Raw genomic sequence first — 20,062 nt, forward strand, 5'->3', positions numbered from 1 at the left:
TTTTTTTTAAATCCAAATAACGGGAAAAATATACTAAAAGACAAATCACTATTACTACTTGCTAGTCTTAACCTCTGCCTTTACTAAGAAATCTTATTTGATTAAAGCTCTCTTTTAAATGTTATTTCTAGTTTATTATCTAATTTTTCTTTACATACTTTATTCATGTATGTTGTTCTACTAATAAAATTGCTTGTGAATTAATTGTTTACACAGTAAATGGTGAGCTAGTTTAGATACTAAATTTTCCTTCTTTTCTTCATGATATAATAAACGCTGATTTTTTTTCAATAAAAATTTATTCATTGTTTTTTGAAAAAAAAAATGTAAACTGAGAGTTACAACATTTGTCCATTCCTTTTAAATTATTTGAAATCGAGAGTGGTGAAATAAAGAGAAATGCTAAAATACACATATGGTGCTTAACACCTTTATAAAATATAATATCGGTATTGGTGTCATTCAATATCAAATCTCCATATTTTATTTTGATAAATATTATAAAAAAAACTACTAACCAATTATAGAAGAACACCTACCTCATACCTCATAGTGGTGCTAAACACCTTAGTATCCATAGCAATGCTGTGAAATAAAAGAGGCTTTCAGAAGAAAATTTACATAGTTGGTTACGAAAAATAATATGAACACAAGATATTATTACATTGGCTTTGGCTGTTTTTAGGTATGATTTGATGGCATGTTCTCTCAAGAGAATACTTTTTATTTTGTGTGTACTGTACATGAGGCTCCTTCTGCGTAGCACAAGATCGCCAAATCTTTCAGGTGAAATCAATCTTTATACGTTGTAAGACACTCTGCGATCTGCCAGTACTCTTCGAAAGAGTTGAAATGTAGCAATAGCATGCAGATGCTTCAAAATTTAGTAGGACAAAAAAATTAATAACAAAATCTCCAGTTGTAGCCTTGTAGGACTTGGAGAGAGAGTGGCAGCCATGAATTTACAAAACTATGCGGCCTTTCTCTCGTTCTTTATGGCTTCATAGGAAGTCATTACCTCCTTAAACTTGGCTTCAGCAACCTCTGAAATAATTCCAGCAAAAACGCAACCTAACTTTAAAAAGATCCTAGCAAAGCAATTGCAATAGCTATATAGTAACACGACCAGAAAATCCCCACCTATATTGTCTTGGTTCTGATCAGGGTGAAATTCCTTCGCCTTGCTCCTAAATGCTGTCTGGAAGTAGAAAATAGAAAATAAAATAGTTTCATTATGCAGATATGATAATGTGAAATATATGGAAAACAAATGATATCATAACAATAACAGAGGGATCTCATTAATCATATCTTGTCGCACCACAATTAAGCCCCTGTAATCCCAAAAACCAGGCACTCCAGTACCCCCAGCCAAAATACACATTTCACCAAAATAGGTGACTTCGAGACATGACCCTCTCATTTTATAGTTCACAGATGAATTAAGAAACATATAAATGACATAAAATAAGGTGGGGAAGGAAAAAAGTGTTTTTAAATGCTGAGTTAGTACATGTATTGTAGGTCTCTGTGACAGGGAACAGGACTCCGAATACACCTTAACTGGAGAACACCACATCCTTTAGCTTTCTCATTCCTATAATAAATTTATGAAGTTCAACAAGAAAATTTTCATCTTGAAAGAAATAACTTTTTTATCAGATAACAGGTCCCTTAAATTAAAATGAAACGTTTTGGTTGTTATGAGCTAAGAAATTCGTTTGAGTGTTTTTTTCCATATTAATAGAGATCCCTTTGAAAGGAACAGAAAACAGAGACATAATCACTATAGGTAAGCGAAAGATAAATATTGAGTATGTAATACCTTAATCTCAGCTTCTGTGTAGGGTTTTGTTCGGAACCTGTATGGATCAAGAATATGAAAAAATAAATATGTCATTGTCATTCATATAATGTGATAATGCTATTAAAAAGAAAAAAGAAATCAACTACCACTATTGCTAATATTTGTGCCATTGTTTTACCTATTGCACAAATACAATATGCTACGAATACAAACATGTCTACTGAAGTAACTTGTTACACAAACTTGGGACACAAATCATTTTGCTACTTAATACTGTCAATAAACAACAAATTAAGCGCAATATTTCAAAGAGTTTATAAACAGAAGTATTTGGGGCAACTATGCTAAATAAAAGAAAGGCCACAGACAATACTCACCTATCAAGACCCAACACCGTGTAGTGATGAGATAAGGAGTAGCTAACATTTTCTCTAGGAGCTTCCCTATAGTTAGCCCTTCTGTCTCTGAAAGATGTATCAGACTTCCAATACCAATCATCTCGCTGGAAATGTTGATGATAAGAACTATAATCTTTTTCCCTCCAACTATCGTATCCCCTTTTGTATTTATTCCTCTCTCTATTGAACACATTTTGCATACGCCTTATCCGTTCCTACGTAGATAAAGATAATCATATGATTCATACCTATCTAATACAATTATACTTCCCCTGCTCCTAGAGTAGCAGTTCAAAAACCATTTTACCTTAAGGTAGCGTTTGGCTGGAGGTTGTAGAGAGTGAAAGCAGGAAAGAAAAGAGAGAAAGAGAATGCAAAGAAAGCTCACTGTATTCAACTGAAGAAGAGAGTATATATACAGATACAAAAACAGAGCAATTAACTCATAACAGAAAACAGTTGATAACCACTAACTAACTAACAGAAAACTAACAGAAATAACTAACTAACAGACTTGAAGTGTGTTAACATCCCCCCTCAAACGAAAAGGGGTTTCTGCCATTTTCAGTTTGGACTTCAAATACAGAAATCTGTCCTTGGATAGTGGTTTAGTGAGCATGTCGGCCACTTGATCATGACTTGGAACGTATCGGGCGAGAGACTTTTGGCCAAATTTGATCCACGACAAAGTGCAAATCTATCTCAATGTGCTTCGATGCGGCATGGCTTGGGTTCGCAGCTAAGGCTGATGCTCCCTGATTGTCAACCCAAACAACAGGGCAGTGAGGTAACTGAATTTGCAGCTCAGAGAGTAAAGAACCAATCCATTTTAACTCTGCTGCAGTGTTTGCCAGAGCACGAAATTCACTCTCAGTACTTGACCGAGCGACAACACTTTGTTTCTTGGCTGACCATGAGATTAAGTTGTCTCCCAAAAACACAACATAGCCTCCTGTGGACTTTCTATCATCAACACAACTGGCCCAATCAGCATCAGAGTAACTCTGTAAAGTGAGATCTTTGGTTGGTTTCAGCAATAACCCATCTGTAATTGTGCCTTTAAGGTATCTGAGTAATCGTTTACAGGCCTCCCAATGTGAAACAGTAGGCTCTTTGAGAAATTGGCTAAGTTTGTTAACTACAAATGCTACATCAGGTCGTGTTAAAGGGGAATGCGCAAAGCCCCTACAGTACTTCTATACAGAGTTGGATCTTCAAACACCTCTGCATCATGGAGAGAGAGCTTTGTTGTGTTGGAAATTGGATTGGAACACACCTTTGCACCTTCCATATGAACTTTAACTAAGAGATCTGTGATGTATTTTGTTTGAGACAAAAACATGCCCCTGTGATCTCTGAAAATTTCAACACCAAGAAAATAGTGTACATCACCTAAGTCCTTGAGAGAAAATTCTTTATTCGGATCGGTGATCCAACCAGTTTGATAAGATTCTGGTTAGGGCCTGTGACAAGGATGTCATCAACGTAGACAAGGAGGATAATGAGAGTATCACCCGAGCCATGAACAAACAATGAAGCATCAGATCTCGAACTAGTGAAACCCCACTGCAGCAAACTTGTTTTGAGCTTGTCATTCCAGGCTCGAGGAGCCTGTTTCAGTCCATAAAGAGCTTTGTGAAGGAGGCATACATGGTCAGGTTTGGGTGATCAACAAATCCGGAGAATTTGTTTCATAAACACGGTTTCGGTGAGCAAGCCATTGAGGAAGGCATTCTTAACATCAAGTGAGTTACTTTCAATTAGAACTAACGACGAGAGAGTACGGTACGAGGCGTAACGGGCTTAACCACGGGAGAAAAAGTCTCCTCATAATCAATGCCGGGAGCTTGAAGATATCCTTTAGCCTCTGCTTAGTGATTTGAACACTTTGTCAAGTGATCCATCCGCATTCAACTTGATCTTATGAACCCATTTGTTGTCGATAATATGCATTCCAGTTGTTTGGGAACCAAGGTCCAGTGCCGGCTTTCTTGAGTGCATGAACCTCGGTTGCATAGAGTTGAGCCACTGAGGGTCTTTGAGAGCCATTTGTAGAGACTTTGGTTCAGAGGGTAGTAGGGACTCGGGAAGAGGGTGCTTTGTGGCTAGATAAGCTTTGGGCTTGGAAATGCCATTTTTTGATCGAGTTACCATGGGATGAGTGTTTAGGACAGGGATAGAAGCTGCAGGTGTTGAGACAATGGTGGAGGTCTGGGATAGGGTCATATTTGGTGGATGTGTGGTAGTATTCTCTATGGGAGAGGGTACAGAGGCACCAGTGTCTAAGGGAAGGATTCTGGGTGTTTCTGGTGGCATTACAGGGTGGAAACTAAGGGTGTTGGTGTTTGTAGTATGGTCTGAGAGAGGCAAAGGGTGATTTTGCAGGATTGGTTGTAAGCTTTGAGGCCTTTGTGGTACATGTTGTGGCTACGGCGGTTGTGGGGACCATTGGCTCAGTGTTTCGAGGAAAAGGACCAACAGGGACCACATTAGTACAAGTTTTAGTAGAAAAAGTAGCAGTAGGATGCATAAAAGTGGTTTCAGTAGGTACCTGTTCAGTATGGGAGTGATGAGTCATGCCAGGATAGTGTGTCTCATTGAATATGACATGTCTAGCAATGAAAACTCGACCATTTTGATTCTCACAGATATAGCCTCTATGTGCAGGTGAGTATCCCAAAAACAAGCATTCAGCAGATCGATATTCCAACTTGTGAGAATTATAAGGCCTTAAGTGTGGCCGACGAGGCACATCCAAAGGACTTCAAGATAGAATAGTCAGGCTTTGTGTGAAATAAACATTCATAGGGGCTGATATTATCAATTACAGGTGTTGGCAGCCTGTTGATAGTGTAAGTAGCACACTGAAAAGCATGCCACCAGTAGCTTAAACCCAAATTGGCTTGAGCTAAAAGTGTTAAGCCCGTTTCAGTGATGTGACGATGCTTCCTTTCGCTACTGCCATTCGTTGGTGAGTATGAGGACATGGATGAGAGAACAAGATGCCACGATCGGCTAGAAACCTAGCAAACGGTTTATACTCACCACCACCATACGCCATGACACTTTTAATGGGTAACTTGATGTTTTTCAACCATACTCTTGAATTGAATAAACAATTCGAAGGCTTGAATTTGACTTTCATTGGATAGATCCAGGTAAAGCGACTATAGTCATCCAAGAAATGAATATAGTAACGAAAGCCATCTTTGGAGGGTTCAAGGAAGGCCCCCAGATCGGTATGTATGAGGGCAAGTGGTTGAGTGGCTCTTTTAGTGGAATTAGTGAAGGGAAGTCTCTGACTTTTCCCACTTGCGACAAGCATTGCGAATTGAAAATTCTTTAAGGTGCTGTGTGTGGAATAGTGGGTAGAAGTTTACGTAATGTGGACATAGGTTGGATGTCCCGACTTACGGTGCCGAGAGATTGATATCGAGAGGAATGGGAAACATGAAAAATAGACTGCTCATTGGGAGAAAGAAAAGCTTCATTTATTGAATTTGTGTTACAAGATTTGTGTGTACTAGCACACTTAGGATTACAATTGCATTCTGTATTACAGATACAGGCAGTGGATGAAGACTCAGAAGTAACAAGGTTACATTGCAGAGAGGATCGTGTGGGACTTGAGGAATCACCAAGAAGGTAAAGACCATCTCTAGCTTTCCCTTTGAGCAGTACAGACCCTGTTGTCTTGTCCTTGACAAAGCACCAATTTTTGTGAAATTCAAGGAAAACGTCATTATCTTCGACAAGCTTAGAAACACTAACAAGATTCTTAGTCATGGAAGGCACGGTTAGAACAGAATTCATATGTAAAGGACATGATTTATGAGACGAAGGAGCGAAATAGAACCAGTGTGAGAAATAAGTAATTTCTTACCATCTCCTATGGCTACAGTGTCATGACCAGAGAATGGTTTTGAATCATCAAGATTTGCAGGGTCGAAAGTCACATGGGTTGTGGCTCCTGAATCAACATACCAACAGTTGTCCTCGCCAAAGTCTTGTATCATTGTGGTAGCATAGGCCTGAGGATCACATTCACAATCAATCTCGAGTCGAAAGCACGATTATTTTTGGTTTTGGTGTTGTCCAGTTCCTATCAAAACGATAGTGACACACAGCCGCAGTGTGACCAACTCTCATGCAGACTTGGCAAACAACTTTCTGAGAGGGAAACTTGGAAAAACCTCTGCCACGGCCAGGTGCAGTGGATTGATTGTTGTGGGCAAAAGATCGAACACCTGAGGATCGTCCTTGACCAAGAGTCATATTGGCCTGTAGTTTGACATTGAGCTCATTCATAGCTAGATGATGCTCAATCCTGCTTTCATGGGAGAGAAGAAGAGCCTGAACTTCTTCGATCGACAAGGTGTCGCTTCTTGATGTGATTCCAGAAACTACTGAATCGAACTCAGGGCCAAGGCCATTTAGGAGCTGTAGAATTAAATCTTGATCATCAACAGGTGCTCCTGCAATAGCCAGAGAATCAGCTATAGATTGTACTTTGTCAAAGAACTCAGAAATAGAGAGATTGCCCTTATGCACATGAGAAAATTGGCCCTTAAGTTGAAGACGCCTGGCTTTAGTTTGAGAGGCAAACTTCTGTTCAAGCGCACGCCAAACAGAGTAGGAGGTATCATAATTTGCAACAGATGCAAGAACAGTTTCTGACATTGATGATCGTAACCAAGAGAGGAGTAACTGATCCTTTCGACGCCATTGGAGATATGCAGGATTCGAGTTACCATTGAGCAGTGTAGAAGGAGGTGGAACGCCTGTGAACAAGATCTCATCGAGATCATGTCCAATTACAGTGGGAATTACTTGAGATTTCCAGGAGAGGAAATTCACACGATCGAGTTTGACAGTGAGGGAGGAAGACAGAGAATTGGAGAATGGATTCCAAGATCCAATTGCAGCGGGTTGTACGGCAGGTGCCTGAGGAGCTTGTGTTGCAGTGTTCATGGCAGGTGCCTGTGGATCGGAGGTAGACGATGACATGGTCTTTCGTCAAGACTTCTGATACCATGTAGAGAGTGAAAGCAGGAAAGAAAAGAGAGAAAGAGAATGCAAAGAAAGCTCACTGTATTCAACTGAAGAAGAGAGTATATATACAGATACAAAAACAGAGCAATTAGCTCATAACAGAAAACAGTTGATAACCACTAACTAACTAACTAACAGAAATAACTAACTAACAGACTTGAAGTGTGTTAACAGAGGTAATTAAAATGAAAAGAAAACAATTTTTATTTTATTTTTTTGTTTGGTTGCATTTTAAAGTATAGGAATAACACTCTAATAAAATGTTTTTTTCACTATTTTGGTAGAATGACTATTCTATTTTAAAAGAAAAGGAAAGACCATTCTGATGTAAGATGAAGAAAATTAATGATTTTTTTAAGAATGTTTTTTATACATTTTAAATTTTATTCCATTCTATTCCTACTCTTATTCTCATTCTCATTCTTATGTTTTCATTCCTCAACCAAACACTACTTTTATAGTATTTGGGCGGCTTAGAGATATATATAGGGGAAGCTGTTTCTAAGCATAACAACTCTTCATTGATCGGGAACGCAGCTTGTTAAGTAAGAAATTACAACACTTTATTATTATTGAATAGTACTAATACAAGCTTTGAACGCAACTTTTACACTCGGACTCTATTTCTCAAATTTGCCCTTTGGGTACACACCATACTTCTATGTATAGGCTGCATAGGAGATTTCTAAATCTTTCTAGAATTCTCTAACTTCCAAAGTTATAAAAAGGTTTCTACCACTATCTAAATAATTCTAGAACTATCTATAGCTAGTTTAACTAACTATATATTTCTTCTAAAACTTTACAGAATGTTCTAGGTTCTCTCCTAGTATTTTCTTAGAGCATTATTATTCTGAAAATTTTAGAATCGGCAACGACTTTTAACACAGCTAGCCTTCAAGCAAATAATGTTCACTATTTTGATAATCAACTAAAAAGTTTTCGCACGAATTAAATCCTTTATTTATTTAATTTTTTGAAAAATACAAAGGATTACATTAAACTGAAAACTCACCACTCTTTCCATTTCTTCTTCATACTCTTCTTGCATCCGTCGATTGTATTTTTTCCAAGCTTCCTCCTGAAAAGATGATCGGAATGATTTGCCTGATCCTCCTTTCCATGTCTGTGATCTGCTCAACTTTTTTTTTTGTGGTGCAATGCAATGATCAACATCAACAGTAAATTAGCTCGTGCATTGTGCATTTCAGACATAATAAAATCACAAGAAATGATGAAAATAGATTTTCATTGCAAACTGACAAACAAGAAAAACTCATTCAATGAATCGTAAGTGCTGTTTCCTTGCTATAACATCCACAAATTCATTATAGGCATAAAATAGCGCTAAAGAGAAGCCAAAGTATTGCAAGGCTTGCCAACTCGAACTAAGTAAACACTACTTATGGGGTCTTAAGTATTAGTTTATATAAAGCATGCAGCAAAATTAAAAAGATTTAAGTATCAAATTAACGATTGAAAATATCCTTACTAGAAAGAATAGATGATGCCATTTATACAGTGTCCAAACTCCAACGAAAATATTAAAGTTCATTTATATAATCAGATTAATGAGAACTAGAAAGTACATTATGTTATGCCTACCACTACCTGAGAGTAAAACCAATCAACAGTTCTTCGCAACTGACCAACCTGCCAAACGGGTATAAAAATCTAAGAACGCAAACTTATCGCAAGTTTTCAAGAAGCAAAGATAAAAGCTTTGTTCATTTCCCCACCATATTACAAATGAAAATTAAATTCTGTCTTTTTCTCCTTAGCTTAAACGAATAAATACACAAATTGAGCCGATAAAAGTGTCAAAGTGTTTATAATTATATACACACTTACCGCGAACGTGGTGACGGTGGCGCCAATTAATCCGAAGAGGAAAACTCCCCAAAGTTTCATGTCCTCTTTTTGGGACGGGTTGTTTGGAGACGACGGCCAAGGATTATCGTTTCTATCTTTACCATCCCCCTCCTTCATCTTCCCCGATCGAAATTTGAAGTATCAATTAAAATATTACAGTTGGGAGATGGTAAAGTATCACTAGGGTTTATCTTGTCCCACTGATTTGGGATTTCTTTTTCCTGAAACCGACTTATGGAGCTGGCTGGAAGAGACAGAGATTATCGTAATGTAGATGGGGTGTTTCAGCTTAATTTCATCGTACACCTGCGGTCTTACATTTAAAAACGATTATGAATAAAAATGTAAAGGGAAATTTTATTTACACACCAAAATTTTTCGAAAGACACCTCATTTTAATAATTTTTATTTTATATAAAATTTATATCTTTAATTGTACTAAATTTTTTTAACCTTTTTTTTTCCAATTCATATTCTTAAAAAATATACCTATCAAACAAAAATAAATTATATTTTAAATATTATGAGAAAAAAATTAAAATAAAAAATTATATAAAATTTTCTTAGAAAAAATTAAAAAAAATATATAAATGAGTTAGAAAAAATTATGAAAATAAAATCAAAATAAGTATTGAAATTAACATAAAATAATGTGAGAAAAAATTTTTAAAAAAATATTAAGAGTAATTTTTAAAAATTATTTAAGTTTATATATTTTTTTTAATAATGGGGTGTACTTATCATTTTGTAGGGTGTAAATAGAACTCCCCAAATGTAAATCCAAATTTACAATTTAGTACAAATATTTTATAGAGTAAGTTGAAATTTAAATGTAAAAACTATTTATTTAATAATTAAAATTAATAATCAAATAAAATTGCTATTTAATATATTTATTAATTAGACTTAATAAAGTCTCTTAATGAATAAATAAACCCTAAAATTTCTTTTCTTCACCATTAAGCCATAGTTTAGTAAAAATTCATAAATTAGACATAGCCTAATTTTAGAATTATAATTTATTAATTAAAATCAATTAACTGAGTCTTACAAGCAGTTTGTCTCAACTAGTATGGGACCATATGCCTATATAACCGAGCTTTCAATAAGCAGATCTAGAATTTACCAAGTAAATTCACTAACTTATTAATTTCTCATTGCATCCACTATAGAACTTGGAATTGCACTCTCAGCTACATAGAACGCTCTATATATTCCACGATATAGATACGCTATTAATTATCCATTGTTATAATTCCAATAATCAATGATCCTCTATAGATGATTTACATTGCATAGGGACAAAATTACCGTTACACCCTTTCAATGTATTTTATCCTTAAAACACTTGGCCACCTATAAATGATATTTTAGTGAACTAATATAATCATTAAAATGAGCGCTCTATCATTTATTTCTATTTAGCCTAGCTCGAAGGAAATCATCATTTCACTTCTATGTCCGGATAGAAGCTATAGATTCCATATCTATGATTAGTGCTCCCACTCAATTGTACTATTGTGTTCCCAAAATGTACGTATCACCCTGACCAAAAAGTAGGCTTAACTAACAAATCAAAGAACACAAATAACACTCTTGAGATCAAACCTAGCCATGTCAGGATTAAGATCATTTGATCTAGGATCAACTATGTGAATTGAATTGAATAGATATTACGGTAAATTTATCATATCTAATCCAAGTTCAATATCGGTCTTATCCAATGTATACTCCATACATCCGATACTGTTAAACTTTACCAATGCCCTGGAAAGGACATAACACTTATCCAATGTGTAAGTATACCCTATCGCTGATTATCATGCTACTCTAAATCCAGTGAACTGACAAATCAAGGAATTAAACTTTTGAACATATAATCATGATTATATTCCATTGTGCTGATAATACTATAATCATGAACAAATACATATGTTATGGACTTAATAGAATTTATACATTAAATATAATCATGAAATAAATCATGTGAACCATGCAACATAAAATAATTTCTGGTATTTATTAATTAGTAAATCTGATTATATTGAAATGGGTTTTATTTAGAGCATAAAACCCAACACCTATCAGTTCGCAAGATCTTTAACCACTTACCTTAATATTTTTCAACATTGCTAGAAATTCATGAAATTCTCAAACATTTCAAATTTCTCTGCATAAGGTAAAATCTAGAGTAGTCGTCTAAAGAATATAACGAAAACTCATATCCACCCTTGAAAGTACATCCATATGCCAGTATAGATGATCCTACTTTCAAGTGGATATAAGCATATCGACTCAAATGCCATAGATATAAAGAATGTGGTTGTGGTCTTTTGATGATCTAAGTCTAGTTACAATAAAGAGTTCTTAGAATATTCCAAGTGGATCATGGTCACAGAATACTAAACTCAAATTCCATACATAAACATACAGTCTTAATCCATTGACAAAAAATGGATATTAAAACTTGTGAATGTCATACTGTATTATTAAATGTATTTTAGGAAACTGAAAATAAAATTTCTATTTGGAATCTAAAATTTAAAGTCAAAGACTTAAATTTATACCAAATATACAATGAGTTTTATTCTAGCTTGGACCACCACTACTAATCTAACTCTAAGTTTAATTTGCCTAAACTAAGCATATACAAGTAGGAGATTTCTAAGATCGAGGATTTATATCATTTCGGGATAAAATGTCGAGAATATAGTCATTTGCGACATTCAATTTCGTAAGAGAAAACAGAATGACATTATAAGCAAATAATTTATAAACCATTCATCCAATGATATACTATGTAAGCAAATTCAAAATGAATAAGCTAAGAGGAAAAATTGGGATAATTTCGATTAAAATAAGAATCAAACAATGTCCCGGTAGGCGAGAGTCAAAGTTATTCTTATTTTACACGAAATTTACAACTACAATTAATAAGAAAAAACAACATGGTTCAATATAAATTGATACACAATTCAAAAATTATCAAGCATTTAGCAAGTAACAAAGACATGTGAAAATATAAAACCATCATATCTTAAATAATTTCTAAGGTTTTCAACAAACTGATACAGTGTCCCGGTAGGCGAGAGTCAAAGTAATCATTCATTGAATAGAGTTGTCAACTCATCTAAAATAGACACCATTCTAGGAACCTTTTATTCGATCAAAACAAGAATCCAACGTTGTCCCGGTAGTCGAGAGTCTAGATTATTCTTATTTTATAAGCTTCCACCATTATTTCATACTTCGTAAATTTATCTCTAAGTAGTCACCGTAGGGGAGAGTTTAATAGAGACGAAAACTTACAAAATACTTATCTTTCGAGATCGTTACGGTGTTAAATGCTTCAACGAATAACCATCCATTAGGTGATGAAGTCTAGCGTCTCGAGGTTATATTGAAAACAATTAACCATGTAGGACCAACAATGGAGATCGAATGTCCTTATAACTAAAGCTCATTATTTTTGAAGAGTTGTATTTTCATTTGATACTTATTTTAATCTATTTATTTTAATATATATTTATTTAATTAAAATTACTAATTTAGATAACTCTAAATATAAATTTTAATTTAATATTTATAAAATTATACCCTAGGAAGATCTGAAAAATAAAAAAAAATATTTTCCATCCTTAGTATTAATTTTCCAATAAATATTATGAAAATTACTTAATTTAAGTTGGTCCAAAATTAATTAAATAATTAATTTTTAACTCAAATTTAATTTTCTATAAATATATATGACTGAATTCAAAATCCAATGTATAAAGATACATTTTCAAAATTCTCTAAAATAAAATATAATAAAACTGAAAAAATTATTCTAATTTATGTTGGTCTAAAATTAAATAAATTAATTTTCAACATAAATATAATTTTTCTATTTAATTAAATTCTTAAGAAAAATTTCAAATATTTAAGTGTCTAGAATAAAATCAACTTAAATATTAATTTTCTAATTTAATTAAATATATATAGAAAAATAACAAAAAGTCTACCTAGAAAATATTTATCTAGATAATACATAAATTAATTACTAATTTTCTAATTTAAGTATTGTTGACCGAGATTTTCGGCAACTATTAAAATATGATTGTAATGAAGAGCTGTAAGAAAGTGAGATAAAGATTTTTTACGTGGTTGGGGCGTTAATGAGCCTTAGTCCACGAGTCTCTGTTATTAATGGATGTATTTAATACAGATTCTACACTTGAGAGAATGTCTTTCTCTTAAATACAGAGAATGTTCTTGGTGAGTATTTTCTCTTCTTGCTCTTTTGCAAACCAAGATTCTCGACCCCATTAAATGAGCTTTGAGGGGGTATTTATAGTGTTTTGGTGGGGTAATCCCTAGAATTGTTCTTACACATGTATCTGTAAGTATCCATAAAGTTGGGCATTTCCAATGAATATACCATGGGTGATGCATGGTCAAATCCCTAGGTGCTGTAGGGCTTTTATGAAGAATGTCCTTTCTGCCTTGTGATTGACGTGACTCTTCGCAGAGTAGCCGTCGCTAGACTTAAATGATCATTACTGTAGCGGCTAGCTTGTTCGGGGGTTGTCTTGAGTCGGACTTTATTGCGTGTTACAGTCTCAGCACGCTTCCTCCCATGCAGCATTAAATGCGACTTGATTGCTCGGGAGAGACCTGGCATATCCCGGAGAGCCTTCACGCTATACTAGCTTCTACTCCGGGTGCCTCCTCCGGGACCCATGCTAACAGCGCTTCCTTGTGGCGCACAAAGACTTAATAAATGTTTACAAGTTATCTGATCCACGTGTCCCCTCTCGACTGGTCCACGTATTTTGGGCGAATTCTGGAGCAACATTTACCCCCCAAGCCTTGTTTACTTAGTAAAAATAAACCAAGGCTTGTTCAAGTGTCTCCGGTCGACTCCTCGTTTTCCTAGCTCAAGCCTCGAGCGCGTGGGGGCAAATTAAATGATGTCATTTAATGCAGCGATTTGCTTCCTGCAGGAATGTCTCCAGCCGCCTCCTCGGTCTTCTGATACGAACTCGGGGCGCGTGGAGGTGCGTCTGATAATGGCATTAAATGCAGCGATTCGCTTTTGCAGAGGTTGATTCGTTTCACGCCCCATGATTGATGCGGCGCATTAATGGTGTCAGACGGATACTCAAACGTTTCCACCGCCTTAATGGTAGATTGATCTGATCCGTTAATTTTCGGGAATTCGAATCGTGCGTCTCCCCCACCGTGCGATTGGTAGGTGATGACGCCTGCTCCTCATGCGTTTTTGCCTATAAAAGCCACCACCTTTCCTTCATTTCGGTTACTTTCCATTCCTTGCCATTTCTGCTCGAATTTCCCAGAGAGAAAAATTCCTCAAAGTAGCACGAACTGCCTTAATACTTAGACGCTTCATTCAGTTTTCCAGTGTTTGACTTCGCCAGTTCTCCTCAACTTTCACCCAACCACATTCAGTACCCCCAGTTCAACGATCTACTGTAAGTTTCTTGCATCCTTAGATAATAACATGCTTATATTTACTTCGTTCGTTTTCTGGGTTTGTACTTAGAGGCTTCTGGGTGTGTGAGTGTTTAAGTTCTTCGAGTTCTGCTTTATGTTTACTGCGTTAGTTGTAGAATTGCCATTATCATGCCCCTGTTGTAGCCATACAGCTTTGTTTGAAGAGGGCCATGCATTCTTCGTTTAATAGTTGCTTAGGGCATAGGATGGCTTTTCTCTTTTCTTTTTCTTTTTGCAAAACCACTTTCTGCGATTTCACTGCACCCGACACTTGTTCAGGGATTCTCTCCAGAGTTTCTCATGTGACACGTGTCCGGAGGGGGCCTCTTTCCAGCGGTTAGGGGACCCCTACTCCCTTTTTCTTGATTTAGGGTTTGGTATGGGACCTAACTGCTGGACTTTTCTTTTTCCCTTTTTGTCTTTCTCGGAACACAAAATGTACGCCACGGCTCAAAATCTTCGAAGAAGAAAGGGAAAGGTATGGCCACGCTGGAGGAGGTTTCTCTGGGACCGGTTGCCCAGGAGGGGTATAAATCCCGCGCAACCGGTTGGGAAGCGGCCGAGCTTCGATCAACCCTGACTTGTCCTCACCAGCTGGAGAACATTATTAATGTGGCTGGGATCAAACCCTCCACCTCAGGGACCTTTCACCGGCCTCCTCGTGACTCGGAGACGCCTAATCATAACTATGACGGCTTCGGGGCTTGGAGTCAGACCCATTTGATGACCGGTGCCATGCTCCCGCTCCAAGATTACTTTGTTAATTTTCTTGTATTTGTCGGCCTTGGGCCATACCAACTTATTCCTCAAGCTTACCGCCTGCTCTCAGGCTTATTTATTTTTTACACCGCCCGTGGCTGGGGGTCTCCCAGCCCGGCGGAAATTTTATATTTTTATGAACTTGTATCCGTCCCCAAGAAAGGGGACAAACTTAAGGATGGTTTTTATGGGTTCCGGATCCACCCTGCTAACGAGGGGGTGGTTCCGTATAATAGGCAGACTCACGTTAAGGAGTACCGCCACCGCTTTTTCTTTTCTTCCGGGTTCAGGGCCGTGGACCACCCGGAGCTTCTCACGGAGTGGGTGCGGATCCCACCTTACCAGCGAACGCTTCCCACTCAGGCTTTCCTTCGAAGGGCCCAAGCCTTCGCTTCCTATGACCACGTCGATCTTGATGTCGGGGGCCTGGTTATCACGGAGAATTGCAGAAAGGCCAAACTAATCCTTTCTCATCAATCTGTGGATGACTCCAACCTCTCACGGGTCATTTGCCCCAATGTGAGGGCGCCGGTTGCGGAGAAGGCCTTCCGGGACGAACTCATTGCCACGGCAGAGAAGAAGTACCAAGATTATCTCTACCGGAAGGCCCAGGAGAAAGCGTACTCTAAGGCCCGAGGCGCCTCGGGGAGAGGACTTCGCGTGGGGAGTCCGATTGGAGCGAAGGAGCCAAGCCATTCTGGGAAGTCCGAAGCTAAATTTTTTGACAAGATACTTCAAGAAGAGATTGGGGATCGTTACGCCGGGCGGCCCCTTCGTATTGAAGATTCTTCGAGAAGCAAACTTCCGGCCACAGCCTTCGGCCCCCGAACCAAACTCGGGTGCTCCGGTGCTAGCACCTCCGTGCGGCGGTAAGTCTCCCTTGATAATTCGCTATGTTCCTTCCGTTGATGAATACACCGGATCATAGGCCGTAGGGTTCGACGAGCGTCTTCGTAGATTTAAGATGCCGTTGACCCGGTGGGGGGATCATTTGAAGGAATTTTACTTTTCGAACTTAGGAGATTACCTAGGTCGGTCCGGATGGGCTCCGCCCTCCGGAACCTATTCCGCTTAGGTCCATCGGCTTACATAACGTCCGGTGGTTTCGGCCCTCGGACATTTATCTCGGAGATGACGCGCGGCATTAAAGTACGGGACTTTGCTAGGGCCGAGATTAGGAAGTTCGGGTAGGAGTAGCTTATTTCTTTGTATCTTGTATAAGCGGTTCCTTGCGGACTTCTAACACTTGCTTATTTTTTTTGAAACAGATATCTCCATGGATGCCATCTTGGAACAGCTTGCCGGGGTTCATACTCCCGTGGCTCCTCCGGCCTTCACCTCTTCTCCCCCAGCCCCTTCCTTGAAGGTTTCTTCCAGCGCTCCCCCCGACACTATTGACTTAGTGGATGACGAGGAGGTGCTTCCGGGAGAAGGCCAAGGGAAAGGGTGGGACTTCTCGGAGGAAGCCGTTGAGGGTGCGGGAGAGCCTCGAGCCCTTCCGGAGGTAGCGAGAGGAGGACGAGGAGGAGCACGAAGTGGCTCGATTCGCAAGCGTAAGGGCAAGATGGTTGCCCAGGATGAGCCGAAGAGGCCTCGGAGAGCCGACACTCCTGCCCATGGCCTAGACGGCGGGGTCTCCCCGATGGAGGAAAATCCTGCTCCCCCCCACATCGAGCTTACCCCGATTCCGGGGGACGAGGTAAGGCAGGAGTTTCGCATAGCCAAACACAACTATGCTATGGATGCGTACTCCCGGGGGCATGCCGAAGTGGAGGCCCTTAGGAGGATTCTGCGAGCTGAGGTTGAGGCGAGCATCAACCACCCGGAATACCCGGATCCGTGGGACCCTAATCTGGACCTCTTAACGGACTGGTTCCGTCGCTTCCTAGGGCCTACCTTGGCTCCCTTTGCCGCGGAGATGACCGGCGAGTTCGCTTCTCAGCTCACACGTTGCGCGCCCAAGCGGTTTGCCACTTGCGCTTCCCTGAACTCCATCTTCCAGGTCCAGGACCTCAGCCATTCTCTCACGGTGGTAAGTACTTTGCAATTTTTGCGTTTCCTTTTGTTGTTTGTATTTTGTTTTCTTCCTTTGAGAAATTTTTCCTTATACTTCGTTATGGCTCAGCTTGCTGCTGAGGCTGGCCGCCTCTCCAAGAACATCATAAACCATGGCTTCACTCTGTCCGACTTTGGAGACATGAATGACGTCAGGAAGGTCCTCCAAGACCTCACAGCGGAGAGGCAGATCTACCAGGAGGCTGCCGAGCGCCAGGAGGCAGCGGCCAAGGCCAAGGAAGAGGAGGCCAAACGGAGGGAGGCTCAGGCGGAGGCCATGATCCGGGACGAGGCTCAGTGGAGAGACAGGATGGAGGCCCAGCACCAGGAGGAACTAAGGGCTCAAACCGAGGCTGCTGAGAAGGCCAGGCGAGATCTCCGGGAGGCCGGGGAGGCTTTGGATGAAATGGTCGCCAAGGTCAGATCTCTAGAGGAGACTCACCAGTCGGACATTGAATCCAAGGCCGCTCTAGCTGCGGAGTTGAAGGAGCTTAGGGATTTCAAAGAACAATCCACCAGGAAGGCCAAGAGGGCCGAGCTCCTTTCTCCTGTTTCCTGCGCCCGGTGCCCGAAGCGCTTTGATGATGGTGTCTATATGGCTTGGGCCATCAATGATCAAAGTATCAAGCTTACTTTTTATCCCAAACCCGAGGAGATGATTGCCAGATTTCGGGAAAAGAAGAAGAAGCTTGATGCTGCGCTTGAGGCACGGATTGGACCTCGTCTTCCTCATGAGCTGGTGAAATTTCTTAGTATTATTGACCCGGATTCTACCGTTTCTTTTATAACTCTTTTTTTGTTTGTACATATTTGCTGCTACCTTAGAACAATTTACATATAGGCGGCAGCTTTCATTTGAAGGGGAGACAGTTATATTTTAAGGCCTGTCCCCGGGCCATTTATATGTATATGACCTGCCCTTTGGGCCAGGATATTTTTTTATGCGATCTTTATTCGTCACACTTATATATTTTAACCTGTCCTTTGGCTCAGGGTTTTTATACTTATGCTTTTTATTTTTGTGCATACTTTTTGACACCTTACTTTGGGTCAGGATATTTTACTTAGTTTGTTTTTGTTTGTCCGTGCGGTATACCCTAGTACCCCCCTGAGTGGCATAAAAACTTTGTTTTTAAGGCACTCAGTTTTATTTAATATAGAGGAGGTATACATTTGGACGGTACAAACCCTTTGAACAAAATCTAAGTTTGATTCGCTACTGGTAATATTTTCTGAGGTGATCGGCGTTCCAGGCTCTTGGGACGGTGGTTCCGTCCATTCTTTTTAGTTTGTAAGTGCCGGAACCGATTTCGTCCTCGATCTCATATGGTCCTTCCCAATTTGGTCCAAGTACCCCCACTCCAGGTTCTTGGGTGGCTGGAAAAACCCTTCTTAGGACCATATCCCCAATAACGAATTTTCTGTTTTTAACCTTGGAGTTAAAATACTTGGTCACCTTCTTTTGATAAGCAGCCATCCGTATTTGAGACTCATCCTGGAGTTCTTCGACTTGATCCAAAGCCTCTTGGAGGAGCGCCTGATTGGTGGCCGGATCATAAGTCGTCCTCCTGTGGGATGGGAATAATGTTTCCACCGGGACCATTGCTTCACAACCGTACGCCATTGAGAACGGCGAGTGACCGGTTGTGGTTCTGGGGGTCGTCCGGTAGGCCCACAATACCCTTGGCAATTCTTCGGGCCGATTATTTTTACGGACGGTAGCTTCTTTTTCAAGGTGACCTTTAGGATTTTATTGACTGCTTCCGCCTGGCCGTTTGTTTGAGGCCGGGCTACCGCGGAGAAGCTTTTTACCACTCCGTGTCGGTTGCAAAAGTCAGTAAATTCCTCGCAATCAAATTGCTTTCCATTGTCTGAGACTATTTTGTGAGGCAAGCCGTATCGACACACTATGTTTTTGATAACAAAGTCCAATGCCTTCTTAGCAGTTATTGTCTTCATAGGCTCAGCCTCTGTCCACTTGGTGAAGTAGTCCACTGCTACTATTGCATACTTTACCCCTCCTTTTCCCGTAGGTAGAGACCCGATGAGATCTATTCCCCAGACCGCGAAGGGCCAGGGGCTGGTCATCAAGGTGATCTCGTTTGGAGGAGCTCTCGGTATGTTCGCGTACCTTTGGCACGAGTCACACTTTTGGACATAGTCTATACAATCTTTTTTCATTGTTGGCCAGAAGTACCCTTGCCTCAATATTTTCTTTGAGAGGCTGGGTCCTCCTGTATGATCTCCACAGAACCCTTCATGGACCTCCAGCATGATTTGTCTAGCTTCATGGTCCGATACACACCTTAAATAAGGCATGCTGAGTCCTCTCCGGTAGAGAATGTGGTCCATCATTACATAACGATGAGCTTGATACTGAATCTTTCGAGACAGTGCCCTCTCTTGGGGCAACTCACCTGTGGTTATGTACTTTATGATGGGGACCATCCAGCTGGGTTCATGCCCAACTGTTTGTGTGGTCTCTTTTATTTTGATGCTTGGCTCTGCCAAGCGTTCCACTGGTACTACCCCCAGTTCTTCGATTTCACTGTCCGAGGCTAACTTAGCCAGACAGTCCGCATGAGCATTCTTCTCTCGGGGGATTCTTTCTACTTTGTAGTCC

The 20,062-nt window shown here is 39.5% G+C and overlaps 1 protein-coding gene and 1 long non-coding RNA gene across 6 annotated transcripts; one reads left to right on the forward strand and one right to left on the reverse strand.

Moving 5' to 3' along the window:
• Positions 1–400: 400 nt before the first annotated feature.
• LOC115712792 (uncharacterized) lies at positions 401–9,438 on the reverse strand. Of its 5 annotated transcripts, none has more exons than XM_061105198.1 (8): positions 9,109–9,438; positions 8,866–8,910; positions 8,273–8,398; positions 2,185–2,420; positions 1,826–1,862; positions 1,514–1,563; positions 1,141–1,198; positions 954–1,044 (listed from the first exon to the last, which is right to left on the reverse strand). In XM_061105198.1, the coding sequence occupies exons 1-7, from the start codon at positions 9,244–9,246 to the stop codon at positions 1,141–1,143; spliced, it is 690 nt and encodes a 229-aa protein (XP_060961181.1). In that variant the 5' UTR covers positions 9,247–9,438; the 3' UTR covers positions 954–1,044. The 5 variants fall into 5 exon arrangements, 4 of the variants coding, with proteins under 4 accessions (XP_030497035.1, XP_030497028.1, XP_030497045.1 ...); XR_009684758.1 differs by having other exon boundaries at positions 1,004–1,044; positions 1,514–1,597; positions 9,109–9,437; XM_030641175.2 differs by lacking the exon at positions 1,514–1,563 and having other exon boundaries at positions 401–1,044; positions 8,869–8,910; positions 9,109–9,437.
• On the forward strand, positions 2,344–9,433 carry LOC133031675 (uncharacterized). Its single transcript, XR_009684759.1, has 2 exons — positions 2,344–2,535; positions 7,434–9,433. It is a non-coding gene; the product is annotated as an uncharacterized LOC133031675 (long non-coding RNA).
• Positions 9,439–20,062: the final 10,624 nt, after the last annotated feature.

This window comes from Cannabis sativa, chromosome X (genome assembly GCF_029168945.1).
Source record: "Cannabis sativa cultivar Pink pepper isolate KNU-18-1 chromosome X, ASM2916894v1, whole genome shotgun sequence".
NCBI lineage: Eukaryota > Viridiplantae > Streptophyta > Magnoliopsida > Rosales > Cannabaceae > Cannabis > Cannabis sativa.

Excerpts from the sequence above, each read along its gene's own strand:
- LOC115712792 (XM_030641168.2), bottom strand. The coding sequence starts at position 9,246 with ATGAAGGAGGGGGATGGTAAAGATAGAAACGATAATCCTTGGCCGTCG. Across the intron at positions 1,863-2,184 it reads ACGGTGTTGGGTCTTGATAG|GTTCCGAACAAAACCCTACA; the intron begins GTGAGTATTGTC and ends TGATCCATACAG. Across the intron at positions 1,045-1,140 it reads TCAGAACCAAGACAATATAG|AGGTTGCTGAAGCCAAGTTT; the intron begins GTGGGGATTTTC and ends GAATTATTTCAG.